The sequence below is a fragment of the Parus major genome, chromosome 4 (genome assembly GCF_001522545.3).
Source record: "Parus major isolate Abel chromosome 4, Parus_major1.1, whole genome shotgun sequence".
Taxonomy (NCBI): Eukaryota; Metazoa; Chordata; class Aves; order Passeriformes; family Paridae; genus Parus; species Parus major.
Genome location: NC_031771.1, coordinates 22,741,515 through 22,756,775, shown reverse-complemented (window position 1 = coordinate 22,756,775; position 15,261 = coordinate 22,741,515). Strand labels below are relative to the sequence as shown.

Sequence of the window (15,261 nt, the reverse complement as noted above, 5' to 3'; positions counted from 1 at the left end):
AAATAAGCAAGGTTTTTCTGGGTAAAGCAGTAAAAGGTTACATTCCCACTATCCTTCATGTCACGATGTATATTCACAGATAAAGAACCAGCTCTGAAATGATGCTGTGGATGGCTCTATAAAACTGATGGCCCAGTTATAATTAGGCAGTCCTGCTTGAATTGTGCAATTTAAACCAAGCTCTTCTGAATTGCTTTGTAGCTAAATCAGACAGTCTCAGAGCACAGAATCTAGCTCAGAGTTGGAAATGGAACAGAATTAAACATCTGTCATAAGTATGGAACTTAAATGGCAATGTGTAAAATGAACCAGTGCTGCTTGTTTTCTTCTCTTTTGCTGAAGCCTAATGTGAGTTCATATTTGGCTTTCCTGACATGGATTTTCAGCCTGTGTATCATCTTCACATTGAAGGTTCCAAGAATATATCCAAGTTCTTAATATGTTTCTTACTAATTGTACATTTAAGTCAGTCATTTTGAAAAAAACAATCCTACTGGAGCTGACTAGCAATCATTCATGCTCTTTTATCTTGCTGCAGAATTTACAGGGCTGTTCAATGGATAGTGACCATAACTGGATAATGTCTGTAATATTATGTAATTTTCCTGTGTAGGGTGAACCAGGCCTTCCTGGGCTTCCTGGACTCCCTGGAATAAAGGTAAATAAACTGTAGTACCTGTTGGACTGGGTGGGACCACAGAGAGGGGGGAAAATACAAGAATATAGCTCAAATGGACTTAATGTATTTGTGTTACATCTTTTTCTGTGTCTCTGGTATTAAACTGGGTTTGAGAAAAAAGTTATCTTGGTTAAGTGTCTGTGAGTAGGCAAACAGCGTATCTTACATTCAAATGTGAGGCAGAACATTCCAGTTTTTTCTTTTAAAAATCTGAATTAGTAGAGGTTTTTAGATTTCTTTTCTTTAATGGAAAAATCTTCTCATCAAAGTTTTACTTGGTTTCCACTTCGATGTGTGCTTTCCAGTAGCAATATTCTACTGAATTAACCAAGCCTCCAGCAAGAGAACTGTATTAATTATACACAGGCAGTGGAGACCTGGCTCTGTTGACAAAAATACTTTGTGCTCCATTACACAGCAGTGCTTTCCACTGACAAGTCAAAATGTTTTAATAATATCCTGTTCAGTATTAGCTGCAGTCTGACACAATTGTCTGCAATTAGCTACTTTGTCTGACACAATACCTGGTTTGGTCCCAGGCTTCCAGTTTGTCTGGAATCTTTAGGTAAGTTGATACAAAAGACACATAGTTGGTTTAGTTAGTTCTAGCTTAAGTGATTGCGTTGGGAGCTGCAGAGGCTTGCACAGTTTGAGCTGTAACTGTGTTATTCTGCACGGAGTGAGCAGATTCACATATCCTGAGTGAGCACACAGCAGAATGGCCACTTTTCCTTTGTGTCAAAGACTGTCCTTTCAGAAAACAAAATATCTTTGGAACTTTTTCTTTGCATTCCAGCATGGGCCTGTGTATGTCTCAAGGAGAAAGTTCATAGGATTTCCCCCATAACAAGGAGGATAAGTCAGAGACCAAACTCTTGTTCATTGTGGTAGGATTCAGGATTTATCTCATGGAATGTAACATTTGCAGTGATTTTCTCAAGGGACCTGTGAATTGCCACAGTATTGAAGCATAATGTCCCTTCTGTGTTACTAGTGAATTATGGGAAAAAAATCGAATGTGTGTATTAAATTTTGTGTGTTGTAAAAGCTTAAAATATAGTTCCCATGGAGGTTGTTCATTTTCTGCAAGAATAAATGCTGTACTGAGTAGTGAAGATCATGCAGGAGAGGAGTCTTGTGTGATTAAACTATTTTTATAAGGCCCTCTGGCAGCAATCCCTATTCTGTTTACTTTAACAGTGAGCAAAGAGGTAGCTCAGTTGAAGGTCAGTGGGGCACTTGCCTGAGGCACTCATCCCAGAGATACTTGCCAGAAGCAACCAGAGCTGTGGCTGGTCTTTGGGGTTTCCATGTTCATGCAGACCACATGTCCATGCATATAACCAGTAAATAAAAAAAAATCTACATCTGAGTGGCTGCTGTGGGAAAATCATTTGTTGGCAGTAAGAACGGCTCAGCTTCCAGAATCACCTGAAAGACGAAATGTGAAGTGAAAAACGGATGAAGTGTGGGAGTTTTGCCCAGTGAAAATTTGTTTCCAAATTCAGCGGATACAGTGGAAAAACAGTGCGGGTGCCTGCAGAGCAAAATGGAATAATTCGGTCAAATATTAATCATTTAGGAAAAGACTTTCTCCTGTTTAAAATCCAGTCCAGAGGGAGACTGGTGGTGTTTCAGTGAAGAAATTTCATCTAGTACAATTCTGCATTGAAGTGGCTACCTGCAGCCTGGATGGTGACAGGGAAGCAGAAGGTGCACAGGACAGAGCGAAGGGTATTTCGTAACATCAGACTTGCAGGATGGTTGCTGTTCATTTCAAGGCACTTTTAAGCTCTGATTTATTAAGCAGTCTGTAGGAAAAACACTGGATTCTTCTGAGTCACTGAGGCTATGTCTGTGGCAAGAGGAGTGGTAGCAGAAACAAGAGAGCAGCTGGGGTTAGGAATATGGGCACTCATCATTAAAGGAAAAGTAGTACTTTTCCCCCTTTTTTCACCCTCCCTTTTAGAAAAGATTTATATACCACCATGGTAAGATCACTATGTTGATTTCCAAAAACAACATCAGTGTTATCTCATAGAGAAACAAATTTCCAGTGATCTGGAGTTGATCAAAAACTACTTTGAAACAGCAGTGACAGGATGAGAAACTTCAGTGTGGAGGAAACTCAATTGTCTGGACTTGGAGTCAGTTAGTGCTGTCATCTTGTACAAAACCAAGAGGAATCTTACTTGGAGCAGCGACTTCTCTTCCCTTCCCGCACCTTCCTGCACCTGCCTTGCCCTGCCCTGCCCTGCCCTGCCCTCCTTTACTTTACTTCCCTTCCTTTACTTCCTTCCTTCCTCCTGTTCTTACTTTCCTCCCTCCCTTTCTGTCTTTTTTTCTCTCTTTCTCTCTTCCTGGCTTCCTCCCTTTCCTTTCTTTCTTGAATGATGCTTGTTGTTTATTACAATTTTTTTCTGGGATTTTGGGTTCTGTTCTCTTGTGGACTTTATAAAACTCTCCAAGATAACATCTTTGCTATTCTGTCTTAATAGTGATGTGCAGTAGTGGTGTAACAAAAAGACGTGGCAGAAACCTCTCACAATGTCATTGCAACATCTAAGATCTTGTTACAAAATGTAACTTTCCACAAGGAAAATTTTTCCTAACAAACAGGTTATACTATTCTCGTGCATTTGTGTGCCAGCCCAGTAGCTGTTGGCAGAGATTTTTCAGGCTTTTTCCAAACTTTGTGAGAGATAAGGGAAAGATCAAGATACAGGTTTATTCTACACATTGAAAATTCCTGGATGTAGTTCTTAAATGTTAAATATTAAATCCCCTTTTCCTTAAATCTGTTAGTTGAACTTAAAACTGCTTCCTTGTGAAGTGGCAGGCTGTATTATGAAATGTTTTAGGTTACTGTGCACATGCACAGCACTCTTCACAAAAGGTAAACCAACCTGTGTAAACACGAGTGCCAAGCATTGGACCAGATCTCTCCAGCTACAACTCATCTTTCTTCCCATGGCTGAGCAGGCTTCCCAACGCATTCAGTCCTCTGTGCTTCAACATACATAAAGGATTAATGAACACTAACCACTGAGAAACTTTCAGCTTCTTCTAATGCCATTTCAAATTAATTAATCAGTGTTCCTTGGAACCTGTAAGGATTTAGCTGAATGTGATACTGCAGTCTGAATGAGTGACAACATTGGACAGACATGCAAGTATCATATCTGAATTCAGGGTATGCAGCAGGGTTTCTTATTACTGACTTTTCTAGACCGATTCACTTTGCACATGCGGATGTTTTGGGAGATCTTCCTGTTCCTTTTCGTTCTCCCCTTTGTCAATTGGTGCCATGGAGGAAAGACAAGCACAGTCAGTTATTTCCAAGACAGTGAAGAAGCCGTCTGTGACATACTGGAGAAAAGTTTCTCAAGCACCTGTTGCTGTTTTGGAATGGCTGGAAACTTAATGAGCCCTGAATGTGTTCCACCTAAACTCAGAATATTAACTCATCGCTCTACTATCCTGACACAGAAGCCTGTCTGTGAAACACAAACTTCATGTGTCTGTTTTACCTAATAACTTTTGCAGGAAGATACCTACAAAGCAGCACTTGCTTCCTGTAATGGAAAATCATGCATGCCCTTGTTTGCTGTAATGTCAGACATCTCTCAAAACTGTTGTGCTCCATTTTCTGCAATTTGGCCTGTACGGTCCTCAATTTCTTCACTGCAGTGAGAAGCCTTCACAAAACACAAGCCTCTTCTCAGTAACAGCACTTTTTGCAGGATCTGGATTTGCTGTGGTATTTCTGGCATTTGTCCCTCAGTTTTTAAAACAAATACTGAACCGAAGCTTACGGGCACATATAAATTTTTATTTTATCGTCTTCAAGAAAACTGAACCGTTGAGTGGTGTGACATGAGAAGAGAAAGGCTGCTTAGCCCTTCTGCTTTTGGGAAGTATGAAAAGCTTTCTGTGTTTTAAAATTCAGTGGAAGTGGCTGATTCAATAGACTTGCCAGAGTGCAGTATCTTGCATCTTTCTATGCAGTTAATTTGGACTGACTTCCCTGGGACCATGCCTGAGCAAGGATTCAGAAAAACCTGGATAAGGATATGGGAATTTGAATCAATTTTATATCCTTTTATTTTTGTTTTCATGAAAACAAAAGTGGTTCTGATTTTTTCTGTACCTAAATTTTTATTTTTTATTCTTTTTTGTATACGTACTCAGAGATTTTACCCTCTAAAGACTAAATGACTCTCTGCTCCATGGAACATATTTTTTTAAGATCTAGAAGAACTTGATAATACTTTCAGCCAGTTAGTTCTGTTAGAAAAGAGAAATTTTGGAAGAAATGAGAGAGAATTTTTCAGCTGAATGCATAGAAGTTAGTCTCCTATTTAAACTCTTGTAGAAAAGAGAGCAACTGTTGTTGAAGCATATGTGTTTTAAGTGCTGCTCTTACCATCTGGCAGCAAAATGAAAGGAAATCTGAAGTGAATGGTAGTTCTAAGCATTTTGGTTTGGAGTCAATGCCAAAATTAGGAATTTTGGTAAATTCCCCTCTTCTCCCAGCAGTTCTTAGGAAGGCGGTTCACATTTTCCTAATGCATTTTTCCTTTTCTGTATTTCCATTCTTCTTCCTGTTTTTATTCCTTGGTGGTGTTCACAGGAAACCTGCAGGATCTCTCTGTCTCTCTCTTCCCCCCTCTCTGCAGGTTCTGTGTGTAAATGGGAGCTGATCTAAAAATATAGGACTTAGTACCCACCTTTGATGGGCTGGGTTCCAGAAGTATCTCTGTGCATGGTTAGGTAAAATGCATTACACAACAAAAGTGCAATGTGTTTTGAGTATTTGCTTTCCATAATGGAAGTAGGTATACAAACATATATCTGTATATCACACATGTAGCTGTGTTCACTGATTCCTAGCTGACTGCTTTCCATATATTATGGCAGTAATCAGTTGCACAGGGTAGACATGTAATTTCCCAGAACTAATTGTGAGAATCAAGGCCAGAAAATGAAATCATCATTATCATTGGACAATATGCGTGTGTCATAGGTGCTTAATTGGGTGTCCTTCAAGATAAATACTTCGAGTGCTTATTAATTTCTCAGAAACTGTCCTCCAAATCTCTTATTTTCTGTCCTGGAAAAAGCTGAAACATAAGGAACTGAAGCACAGAATGTTGTTTCCTCTAAAGCTATTAATAGCTGGAAGACTGAGCTTAAAAGAACTACTTCATAGCATATGTTTTATAGCATAGCTTAATTTTTTATTGTACAAAAAAAAAGCGCAAATCAAAAATTAAGAAAACAGTTGAATAATGTCAGAATCCAACATCATACTGTACTCAGAAAAGAAGTATTTTGTAATCCACAAAGAGGACTTGACATCAGTAATCTGAAATTATTTCTCAAATACAAATTTTTATAAGGTCAGAAATGAGGGCGTGAAATAAAGCTCCTTACCTTTCAGAAGAGCAACAAAATTCCTTGGATTTGTCATGTAAGTCTTTTTTAACAGAAATAATTTGGGGCCATCATTTAGCAGTTTGGTCACAGAAAAGAATTAAAAATTAGGTGCTCATTACAACAAGTGTTTTTATTCTGTCCTCAAAAACAGTTACCATGCTGACTTGAATTCTAATTAGCCTTAACATAAGAAGTCCCTTACATGATTAATGAATGCAGAATTAATCAGAATCATTACTGGTTCTGATAGCACTCTCCCAAAGCAACATACTTTCTAAGCAGACAGAACTTTAAAAGCAAGAAGAAAATTAGGCTCACTAAAAAGCAATATATGTCATACAAAGTGAGGCTTGCTGTGAAACCTCAGGGTTTCAGCCAGGTTGTTCAGCCAGGTTTTACTTCCCTAACTCCAAATGAATCATAAAGTCTAAATACGCATTTGGAAATTCTAAACCACAATTGTTTTTCTAAGTTTAGAGAATGATTAGGGAGTAAAGATATTGTTTCAAATGCGATGAGTGAGCCAGACAACCTGTTTTTAACTGGCAATTTCTGGAGCCAATTCTAAAGTGATATGAAAAGCCTTAAGAAAGACCTTATAAAATGGGGTTAGAGCTATTTTTTTTTATCAGATTTCCTTGTACCTTGTTCATTTCCTTCTTAGGAGCTGAATACTGTAGGCATCCTGAGAGGAAAATTCCCATGGACATCAGGCTATATATAAAGTCTCTCTAATGCCCTTCACAGTGACAAAGTACTGACTTGTATAGTCTAAGGCCAACTGAGTTTCTGAGAAATTGCTTCGCTTTTCTGCAAAAATTGCAGACAGAGGGAGGGCATGAGCAAGTGGAGCTCCATAGTAGAGCACCATGGATTGCTCTGTTACAGGATGCTGAGAATTTGGCCCTCACTCCTTTCCAGAATGGAGGAGTTGCAGTGTTTTGGTTAGATAGCAACCTCAAAAACAAAGTCTTTTAGGACAGCAGATGGCAACTTTCAGAAAATCAACACAGGTACCCATGAACCAAATCAAATTTGTTACAGCTTCATAGCTGTTCTTCAAATTGTCTTGCATCTGGGTTTGGGGTTTTCTTTGATGATAGCTCTTCAATATGTCCTCACCTTTGCAGGATCCTTTTGGTAGAGTTAGGCAAGGAAAGGGCATCATACTGTTTTTGTTTTAAATATGCTCATAAATGAGCCAGGGCAACACTGAAGACAAACAACCGCTGGTCTCTCGATGTGATTAAAATGAGAACCCTTCCACATCAGTCCTCATGAGAAAGGAACTTTGGGATCTCTCAAAGTCTGAGACTCTTGAAGAATTTGCATGGTGGCCCATTCTAGACAGGAGTTTTTGGAGGTCCACTAGACCTGCAGGCAGGAGTTTGGAATCTCCAAGCCCTTCCAAAGCTGTGTGTTCAGGCATGGTTGTGGTTTTCCTCCAGCCCACACCACTAGGTTTTCTGTTGATGGAAAAGGTGGGGTGAATCCCTCTTTCCAGAATCCTCCTCAGAAATTCAGGCTGCTTTGATGTGGTATGCCAATTGCAGGAGTCTTGATCTTGGTACATTTGGGTTCCCAAGAGAATGGCTGGGCAAAAGGTGTTTTTGTGTGTCCTGTCTTGGTGCAGACCTGCCAGTCAGCCCAGGCACAGAACTACCATGGTCTTGGCAGTGGGGCCAGCATTGAACAATACAGGACCAGTGAACAATGTAATAAAGGTCAGAGTTAGACATCTAAATTTCTCTGGCTAATTCTAGTACATAGCACTAGATAAGAATAAGGATTGAAATTACATTCTCCTTTCAGATTCATGGTCTAAATGTTGATCAAGTCACATTTCTGTAGCATAGAGAAAAAAATACTGTAATAATCTGATGTAGCTGGAATACAGTAACCATGAGACTTACAGGTAGGATGGTAATTTCAGAAATGGAGGAGAATTTTATTCCATTGTTATAGGAAAATTGTGGTTTGGATGCTTTTCTGCAGCACAGGTTTCTTTTTTAGGCATTCATTGATTGGATGGGAAAATGTGTGGTATAGTCATTAGAAGAATGATTAAAGGAGGAAGGACCTTCTGTGGAAAAACAGTGTACACAGCAACTGCTGTTCTCTGCTGGCTGCTTGCATCAGCATAAAGCTTTGTATTTCAGGCACTGGGAGAGGACTAGGTGTGTCTGTGAGACAAAATTTCAAGTAGTGATGGTGGTGTGTGTCCTGGCTGTGCAATGGAGGCTAATTATGACCAAATATGATATTAGAACCGTATTGTTAATAAACATTTGCCAAATTAATGATGTTTAAAACAGAAAACAGCAGTGAAAATGGTATTTCAACTGCTGTACCTTTTTTAAGCAAAAGTCCAAGTTTTAGGCAATTATGGATTTTGTAAAACTTAAAGATGACAGTGAACTAAAGTGCTGCTTAGGGTTAACCTCTAATAGCAAAGCTAGCCTCTGCTTCAGCCCATAAAAGCTTTGATCCTCATGAAAACCAGTTCTAATTATGTCTAGATAATAATCCTCATAAAAATCTGACTATCCTCTGAAGCAAATTAGGTGACTTTTTAATACTAAATTCTGATTGAGCTCACATTAAACCAGGTTTACAGCATTTTAGGGCCCTTTTCTGCTTCAGATTGTTATAAGAAATGAAAATGAACATAAACAATGGTTGTGAATAGTAGTACGTAATTTTTTATCTGACCCATTAGTATTTCTACAGTCAGCAAATACTTGAGAATGAAAATGAGCATGCACAGAGTTAGTCTTTTAAAATATTAACACATAAAGGCATTAAAAATGGTTCTTAGTATCAAAACACATCTGTTATGTAGAGTAGAAGAAATTCACAAGCTTGTTAATTTATTTTTTTTATACCAAGTTGCCTGTGTTGTGAATAATACAAATTGCTCCAAGTCTAGCAGTAGATGAAGTTTGCTGAAATTTGCCTTGTTGAGATCTTGTGCAGTGTGGTGGTTTCTAAGCAGTGATTTCTTAACTATGCCAAAGGGTTAAACTAAAGTGTGTGACAGAGTCATCATTTGCTGATGGCAATACAGCTGCCAAACAGTATTTCAGATTGCAGTATTACAGATTCTGTGTTCCCTGCCCCAGCTTTAGCAGGCAAAGAAGATTGCTGTACATCCTAAGTGGATAAAGCTTGTGTTGCAAGAAGTTGTAGTGAGATGTTTGAAATGGAAAAGTATTATAGGTCTTGATTACTCTGATCCCTTGCGTTCCTCTCAGCATTTCATGGTAGTTAAAACAAATTCTGAGTTCATTTAAGCAAGAGGCTTAAGAACAGGAGGTGCTTCAGTGAACTTAAGAACCAGAGCTGCAGTCTTGTCAAACCACAGTGTTCTCCCAAGCAAGCCCTAACTCTTGCTTTCCTGCAGCTATGTGCCAGCTAAATCAAACATGTCATATATTTACAGAATAAGCTAAAGCCCTTAGTTCTTGATTTTCTAACCACATTCCTGTACAGCTCTGGAATCTTGTTTGTGTCATGGACTAATCATAAAGGCCTTTCCCTAGCCTTTGCATAACCTGGACACCAGCATGCCTTACTGAGAGGAGACTGTTGTTTTTACATTTGACACAGCACTGGCAGTGCCAATTTTGATACACTCCTTTTTTAGTTTGGTTGGTTTTTTGCTATCTGAGTGGCATAAAAGATAGCATAAAGCATGAAGTCATCAATATTATGGCAGGATGCAGAAGTATACCCAGTGAACATTTTACTTAATGCCTTATGCTGTGATTACACTCAAGAGATTTGAAATATTAGAGAAGACATGGCTTAGTTTCAAATCATTCAAACACGTTGTCTTTTTACTTAGAAGCTTAGTTCAGATGGCAAATCAGATCTGTTTTTTAATCTACTTATCCTCTCTAGCACTGGATAGAGGGAGAATTGCATGTTTTTCCTAATGTAGCCAGGTTTTAGCTACTGCAGTTTGTTTCATGTGTGATAAGAATACGCTGTTGGATCATGTTCAGCTTGGCATCCACCGTAACTGCTGCGTCTTTCCCAGCAGAGCTGCTGCTCACCCAGTCAGTTCCTGGTCTCTGCTGACACACCACTTCTTCCACTCCACATTTCAAAACATTTTAAAGCTCGGTGCCATGTAAGACCTGTATTCTACTTATGCTAATTAAGCCACCAGCTTATTCCATTATCAATTCCACTAGCTTTTGAAAAGCATCTTTTTCTTCTCTCTTTAGAGATTTTGGGGGAAGGTGGGGATTCTTCTTGGACTTTGGCCAGAAGTTTTCTTGTGGTATGCAACTGGTATAGTCCTCAGCAAAGAGAAGTATTTGACTCAAAAACTGATTAACCTTTGAGTGACACTTCTAAGCCTTACCACTGAAAAGAATCATGTAGTCTCTGCATTTTTTTTCTGCCTGAAGTCATAATAAGCTGCCCAAAAAAATTAGCCCAGGCAAATTCACTATTAAAACAACATGGGGCTATTGAGTACCCTCTAATTCTAAAATAAATGATTGAAGCTGCATTGTTCTTCATTTACTGACATCTAAGTGCTTCCATCTGCAGTGACAACCTTACGTTACTCTTGCTGGTGTGTACTAATATGAAGACTTATATAAACTCTAAAGTTTTTTTTCTTATGAGAGAAAAAAACCCAAAAGCCCACATGCTTCTCTGTGACATGTTTGTCTCAGTTTATTTCTTTACCATATTTTGAGCCATGGCCAGCTGGAACTTCATGTGAGAAAGTTCATTATTTACTTGTATTTTTTTATAATCTAAATTGAAGTCTCTGGGAGTTTGCTGTCATTCTTGATATAACCACAGGGAGGATTTCTTTGGCTTTGAACTGTTAATGATGGATTGCTGATGAGAGCACAGATGAGTGTGCAAGAGTACTTCCTAATTTGCTCACCACTTGAAGCGTACCTGTGTTTCTAAGGAGGGGAAGAGATGAAGAGAAATATTATTCAGCTGCTTATATGCACTGTTTCTGTATATTATCAGTAAGGATATCACTACAGGGTAATGATCTCTCTGACTTTTAGCTATTTTAGGAGGCATTTGATGGGTAATTTTTAGTCATTAAGTTCAGAGCTACTGCTAAAAGGCTAATAAATAAATATTAATTAGGTTACAAAACGGATTTTAAAATTTACAATAGCTTGTGGATGTATCTTCTTGGTTCAAATATATCTGAAAAAAATGCAAGATTAAATAGCAGGAAGCCTTATTCAGGAGAGTTTATGAAGGAAAGCATATGGCTTATTAATCTCTTCATTGCCTCTCTTCAGGCATGGATATAGGTAATAAAATATGCCCTTACTCTTCTGCTCAGTGCTGCTTCTGCTGCAACTCTGCTTGATTCTTGTTATTTGTCTGTCCTGTTTGTACAAATGAATGGGAAGGAAGGAGGCAGAACAGAGAGGGAATGAGGAGAGTTGTGGCTCATTCCCAGCTGATCACAGCCAGAGAAGTTGTCTGGGCACAGGAAACTGAAGTATTTTACTGTCAGAATGAGGAGGGAAAATACCATGGTACTGCAGATCTCTGACTTGAAAGGAGGCGTGACACATCACAACAGCACCATCTCCGTTTGCCACTGCTTTGTCACACACTATTTCTGCCCATCTATTCACATGTTGCAATAGGAAACCACCTCAAAACACGTGACTGAAATGAACTGTCCCTTCTTAAATTTAGGAGCACTCAGATCTCTCCTCCTGCCTTCAGACTTGCTTGGATATTAGTTTGATGTGTTACATGACAGACCAGGTTGCATATTAACACTCCTTAACCTCATAAACTCCATGTTTGACACCTTCTGCTTCATTTGCATCTCATCTGCTGCGTGGTGGCTTGCTACAGGAATTGATGCCCATGACAAAAAGTACTTCTGTAAAACTGTTGCATCACAGCTGGAGAGCTGTAAGCAGTACAGGGGAAAATACTGTAAATAATCTCATATTATAATAATTGCACACTGCTGAATAAACAGTCTTCTCATATTTTATTTTTAAAGGGTGAACCAGGTTTCATTGGTCCACAAGGAGAACCTGGGTTGCCAGGGCTACCAGGAACCAAGGTAAGGGCCAGTGCTCTGGTGTGAAGCTCCTTGAGCTGATGTCAAATGCAACTTCCCTCAGCAAGGAGAAGAGACTGAGGCTACTATTGGAGAAAATGTGAAGTCTTGGACCAGTGCTAGGAGATAGATATATAGATATTGATATTGGTACCCTCAAAAAACGTGAATGCAGATGTTACATCATGACTTTAATTAATAAGTCATCTTTTTTCATGTTAGAATCCTCAAATTTGGTTGTTCAAGAGGCAGAATAAGCATGACTGAAGAAACTATTTTCATAAATGTGAGGCATTTTAGGAAAATGGCTTGAAAGTGTGTGCATGAAGTAGAACTTTGATACTGTGCAGCTGCTTCTGAAAATACAGGTAGACTAAACCACAGTTTCTTCTGCTGGCTTGGTTTCTTTGATCCTGCTGAGTGTGTGCTAAAGACTGCCCAGTGTTTTGTGATATCTGTGTGTCTGTTGCAATAGGGTGACAGAGGAGAGGCAGGCCCTGTTGGGAAGGGTGAGCGAGGTGAACCTGGGATCCCTGGACCAAAGGTCAGTCTGATTTTTACACTGGGAATGTTTTGTCAGTTTTACACCTATGGACACATCTTTGCCTGCTGAAAAGTAGAACAGAACTTGGTGAGTGAGCTTTTAAATGAAAATGCTGTCAAATGCTCTACTTGAGTCCAGAAGACAATGGCAGTTCTGTGTTCACAGCTGTGAAACTGCAGTCTGAATGGACACTTATTTGGTCTGCAAAGTACAGACACTACCTACATACACTGTCATGGAATTGGCCTAATTCATTCCAGCTGAAGTAGTGACCTCCAGGTCCCTAACTTTCAGCATCAAAGTTTGAACTCTTTGACCACTGTAGCTATTGAATGCAGAGAAAATCCATTTTGCATGCTGTTTTCTAACTCTCTAAGAAAGAGATCGGTCTAACTACATTTTAGTATTATCTTAATATTTCCCCTGGTGTTGATACTGTCAAGTTTATCTTTCCTAGTGCATTTTGAAAACAATAAGGTTAATTTTCTGCCCCTTGGATAGTTTGTATTCACCTGAACTGTTGGGAAAAGAAGTTGTGGCAACACTTTATTTTAATTTCCTTATGTTAGAATATTTAACTATCTTCTCTGTCACTTGGCTATCATTTCTCAGGAGTAATGGAATGACATAGTTCATTCCTGAAAATCAGTGATAATGATGCCTATCTTTACTAATGCCAATACTGTTTTCCCTTTGGAAAAGAGGAATCTGTGACCATTGCACTCTGGTGTTAAAGAATGTATTAATCTGGGTGCTATTAAATTAAATGCCTTTAAGGATTCGTTATCTTGGTAATAGCAATATAAAGTATTTCTTCTGTTCCAAACTGTAGTTAGTCATTACTAATTTCTTTTTCTCTGCACTCCCATTTCTCTACCATTTTTCTGCTGTCTCACTTCAAACAGGGGAAAACAGGTGAACCTGGATCTAGAGGCCCCAAAGGGTCAAAGGTTAGTAGTAAAGAAAGTTTCTTTAGGGGACTAATTAATACAATGATTTTTAGAATCAATTATTTGTAACATTTCTCTTTAAAAGGATCTGCAGCGTTCTTTATAAGTGAAACCTTCTGACCTTCAATTTTAGCTAAAAAAATTAGTCAAGTCATATGGATTTTGAACACTGTGATTCTAATCTTTTTTCTGTTATAACATCCATTCCACTCTGCTGTTGCTTTCCTCATGCAACTTGGTTTCTCTCTGTGTATCTGATGTGTGTTAGTTCTCCCACATGCCAGGACCCAACACCTGACTGGCTTTTACTGGGTTTGCAATAATTTTGTGGATCCACACTTAGGTGAGCTAGGTGTCAGTGGTATTCCAGGTACTTCAGGCTGAGATATGATGGTCAGAAATCCTACAGAGGCAAGAGTTGTTGGTTGCATTACTGTTTCATCTGCTTTAAAAAGACTACTTTGATTATATCTACCCATTTTTCTTTATATAACTATAGTTGTTTCATATATATGGAGAGATAAAATGTCTGTTTTTTTCTATTCCTTTATCTGCTGTGCAAATACTGTTCCCACTGGATTCCTTCATGTTATATGATGGATGAAAATGTATTTGTGTAGGTGGTCATTGACAAGTCTGCTGTCATAATAAGGGTGACAGGACAATGTAGGTGGTGTGAAACTGTTTGCAGTACTTGTAAGGTCCTTGAAGGGTGCCCTTAAGTGCTTAAAGATGTGTTTAAACAAGTGCCATTTAACCTCATTCATTCCCACCAGAAAGAAGCATTGGAAGGCAAGGGAATTGATGAGGGAATTAAAGTATCAGAGTGGGAGCAGAAGAGTGAACCTGCTTCTCATTTCACTACAGTACCTGGGCACCTCTCACATGCACCAAATTAGAAGTGTTTTTTTATCAAAAAAGGATGTAAGATTTTCATTTTCCATGCATACCTGAAAATCTGGCCCACAGAAGTCAATCTAGTGGTGGGGAACTTCATTTTTTATTAGTTCCAATGTTCACTGGCTGCTGCCAAGGCAGCACTGGAAGGAAAGGCAAATGGCACAACCTTGATAATGCCCTGTCACCAGCCTGCTCTCTGTATGCCTTCCTCAGTTCTATGAAAGTTTCCTGGTTTCTGTGTGTTCTCTTACCACTGGTAAATTAATCATTCTTCCCTCACTTTTACCAAAGTTCTCTAAATTTCAACAGGAACAAAATTTGCAGTTGTTACCCATATTAATTTTATAATTATTAAATAAATAATATTTAATATAAATAATAAATAATATTTAATATAAATAATAAAATATTAATTTTGAGTTGTTACCCATATTAATATTAAAATGTAAGACCTTGCTATGAAGGTGACTGTGAAATGAACTGTGGATGTCAGGATATGACTGCATACATGTTTGAAATTCCCTCCTTAATTTGAAATATATTACTAATTGACAGGAAGAAAAAGTTGCATGTAATCTGGTAATGATCCTAGGCCTGTCACAGAAAGGGTGTCAAGAAACTCCAAATCTGACAGTACAGTTGTGTTTGTAGGGAAGGCAGTGACTCGGAC

The 15,261-nt window shown here is 38.6% G+C and overlaps 1 protein-coding gene across 1 annotated transcript in view; it reads left to right on the top strand.

Annotated features, from left to right (window-relative positions):
* COL25A1 (collagen type XXV alpha 1 chain) overlaps positions 1–15,261 on the top strand; it is a 292,563-nt gene that overhangs the window by 245,600 nt on the left and 31,702 nt on the right. Inside the window, exons 18-21 of the mRNA XM_033513972.1 lie at positions 614–658; positions 12,138–12,200; positions 12,673–12,741; positions 13,647–13,691. Of these exons, the coding sequence (XP_033369863.1) occupies positions 614–658; positions 12,138–12,200; positions 12,673–12,741; positions 13,647–13,691 (222 nt within the window). The remainder of the gene's footprint in view (positions 1–613; positions 659–12,137; positions 12,201–12,672; positions 12,742–13,646; positions 13,692–15,261) is intronic.